Here is a 3,194-nt window from a genome sequence, read left to right on the forward strand (position 1 = left end):
TTATTGATTTGCGGATATTGTACCATCCTTGCATCCCTGGGATAAATCCTACTTGGTCATGGTGTATGATCTTTCTGATGTACTGCTGGATCCGATTTGCTAAGATTTTGTTGAGAATTTTGGCATCTATGTTCATGAGGGATATTGGCCTGTAATTCTCTTTCATTGTGTTGTCTTTACCTGGTTTTGGTATTAGGGTGATGCTGGCTTCATAGAATGAGCTTGGAAGTGTTCCTACCTCTTGAATTTTTTGTAGTAGTCTGAGGAGGATAGGTTTTAGTTCTTTGGTGCGTTGATTTCCTGCAGCCGGTTCCCAGCGGCGAACACAGAGGGTGAACGTTGTAAAGAGCCTGGGACACGGCTCCTACTGCTTGGGCTCCTTGGTTTGGACATGGCAGTTCCAGGATGTCTTAAACAATGGGGGGGCAGTGTTCACGGTGGGGCACCCCAACCTCTCTTTGCAGGCTTCCCCCCACCCCCCCTTCTTAAAACTCTGTCCTTGGAGAGGAACTTGTCTTTGACCCCACAGGCTGCAGGCCGAGGTGGACGAGGTCATCGGCTCTAAGCGGCACCTGGACTACGAGGACCTGGGGAGGCTGCAGTACCTGTCCCAGGTGTGGGGGGCGGGGCGGGCGCTTCGGGGCAGATGCGGGGGACTCGTGGGTTTAGGCCTGCAGCCGCCCTAACCCATTAGAATGGGGTTCTCTGACCTTGCTGCTCAGGGGAGCCCCTGGGAGACTAAAACAGCCCCAGGCCAGGCTGCCCCGAACCAAGGGCACCACGGTCGCTGGGGGCGGCCCCGGGCAGCCGCGTGGGCAGGCTTCGCAGGTAACCCCAGGATGCAGCCGAGGTCGGAAACAGCGCGCCCTGAGTGGAGCTGGGTTTGCACCCCTGACTCGGCGGGAGATCCACAGGCCCGAGTTTCCGCTGGGGAGCAGGCCCAGCGCCCCTCCCCTGGGAGACAGGCAGAGCAGGGGGCCTCGCCTGGGCCATGGGGACTCAGGATGGAGGGACCCCAGTGCAGAGGGAGGTCTGGCTCCCGGTCCGGGCTCTGCTGCTATGGCTTTGCCAAACCCCCTTCTCCTTCTGGGCCTGAGTTTCTCCTTCGGTCGAATGAGGGTTGAACATAAAGGTGAAGGTCACGCTGCAGGGGTCCGGGACCCAGTCCTGGACTCAGGGCGCAGTCAGTGCTGGGAGTGGGAGCAGAGATGGGGCTGGGCTGTGTCCCCTGGGGTCTCCCCTACCTCTCACTTCGTCCGCGTGTGGCTCTGCAGGTCCTCAAAGAGTCGCTGAGGCTGTACCCGCCTGCGTGGGGCACCTTTCGCCTATTGGAGGAGGAGACCTTGATTGACGGGGTCAGAGTCCCCGGCAACACCCCGCTCCTGGTGCGTGGGGGCCCTGCCTGCCTGCCCGCCCCGCGGTGGCTGATGTGGGGGCCCTTCTGAGGTGGCGGGGGGGTCCGTGGCCCCGTTCTCCTCACTGTGTGTTCTCATCTGGGTCTCACTGTAACCCCGTGAGGTCTTTCTCTCCCCTTCACATTGCCCTGTTTAGATTACAGGGGAGGGTCTGGACGGGGTGCCCCACCCCCAGCTGAGGGCCCTGAGGTGCAGAGAGGTGATTCCTCTTGTGTAAGAAGGAAACCCTCTCCTATCCTGAGCTCCGCACACCCACTGACATTGCCTTCTAAGTTCATTTATTTATTTATTAGCCTCACCCAAGGACATTTTTCCAGTGCTTTTTAGAGCAAGTGGGAGAGAGAGGGAAAGACAGCTAGAAATATCGATGTGAGAGAAATACATTGATTGGTTGCCTCCAGGGCCTGGGCCTGGGAGGAGCCTGCAACCGAGGTATGTGCCCTTGACCGGAATCGAACCTGGGACCCTTCAGTCTGCAGGCCAACGCTCTATCCACTGAGCCAAACCGGCCAGGGCTGTCTTGCTGTCTTAAGCAAAGTGCAGTGACCATCCTTGTACATCTATCTCTGCTCCTGTGTGTTCTCTCCTTACATCACCACTTTTAGATTTCATTTATTTTCCATGAAGTTTTCTCTACTGAGAAGAGAATGTGCCACAGGGACTTGACAGAATTATTGTTCAAATTGAATCATTACATTGATTTCTGAGTGTAAGTGATGTTTGTGAAAATGAAGGTTGCCTCCAGGGCCTGGGCCTGGGAGGAGCCTGCAACCGAGGTATGTGCCCTTGACCGGAATCGAACCTGGGACCCTTCAGTCTGCAGGCCAACGCTCTATCCACTGAGCCAAACCGGCCAGGGCTGTCTTCTAAGTTTACATTTTCCTTTTGAAAGTGAGGTTCTTATCTACGTGGACTTGACCCTGTGTATGGTGTGAGGTAGGGAGGCCTATTCGTCAGCTGGGGTTACCATAACACAGGGCCACAGCCGGGGGCTCACACAGCAGAAATGTACTGTCTCGCAGGTCAGGAGGCCGGAAGTCGGAGAGCAAGGTGCCAGTAGGGTTGGGCTCTGAGCCTGGATTCCCGGGCCTCAGTGCCACCTTGTAAGACGGGGTTGGTGGCCACAGTTTACGGACAAGAGTCGACAGGATAACGTACGTCACTTGTTCGGCCAAAACCCCTGGCACGGAGTCAGCGCCCTTTGCTGCCTGAGACCCCTCCCTGCCTGACGCGCCCCCTCACTTTTCAGAGCTCAGTCCCAGGCCCGTCTCCATCCTTGAGACAGAGTGGCTGAGGGAGACACTGTGCAGGGTCAAGAGGCAGAGGCTGGCACCCGGGCTGGCTGTCGGGGCAGGCCTGGCCCCTGGGGGCAGGGCACGGAGAATCGGGGTGATCAGGAGGCTCCGTGAGAGCAGGTGGAAGGCTGGGGGCCTGCAGCTCCCACCCCAGGCAAGCCTGGTGTTGAACAGAATGGCTCTCAGGATGGGGAGAGAGATGCCTCGCAGCAGACCTGAGTTTGAGTCTCAGTTTGGCCGTTTGCTGGTCAGGTGACTTCAGGCAAATCACGAACCTCTCTGAGCCTCAGTTTCCTCATCTGAAAATAGGGTCAGAGTCACGCTCCCATGGGTGGGCCAGGCGTGGGACGACACAGCACACCAGGTGGTGGTCGGGGCATGTTGGCCACCCCCTTTCTTCCTCTTAGGGACTTCCCAGGGGCCAGTGGGGTCCCACAGTGGCCCAGGTGGGTGGGTGGGGAGATGGGTGTGTGTGGAGGGATGG

General features: G+C 57.8%; 1 protein-coding gene across 1 annotated transcript in view; it reads left to right on the forward strand.

Annotated features, from left to right (window-relative positions):
• The window catches only part of LOC102761609 (cholesterol 24-hydroxylase), a 20,860-nt gene that overhangs the window by 15,525 nt on the left and 2,141 nt on the right, over nt 1-3,194 (forward strand). The window contains exons 10-11 of the mRNA XM_006766628.2: nt 530-614; nt 1,275-1,385. Of these exons, the coding sequence (XP_006766691.2) occupies nt 530-614; nt 1,275-1,385 (196 nt within the window). The remainder of the gene's footprint in view (nt 1-529; nt 615-1,274; nt 1,386-3,194) is intronic.

Source organism: Myotis davidii, unplaced genomic scaffold (assembly GCF_000327345.1).
Source record: "Myotis davidii unplaced genomic scaffold, ASM32734v1 scaffold60, whole genome shotgun sequence".
NCBI classification, from domain to species: domain Eukaryota; kingdom Metazoa; phylum Chordata; class Mammalia; order Chiroptera; family Vespertilionidae; genus Myotis; species Myotis davidii.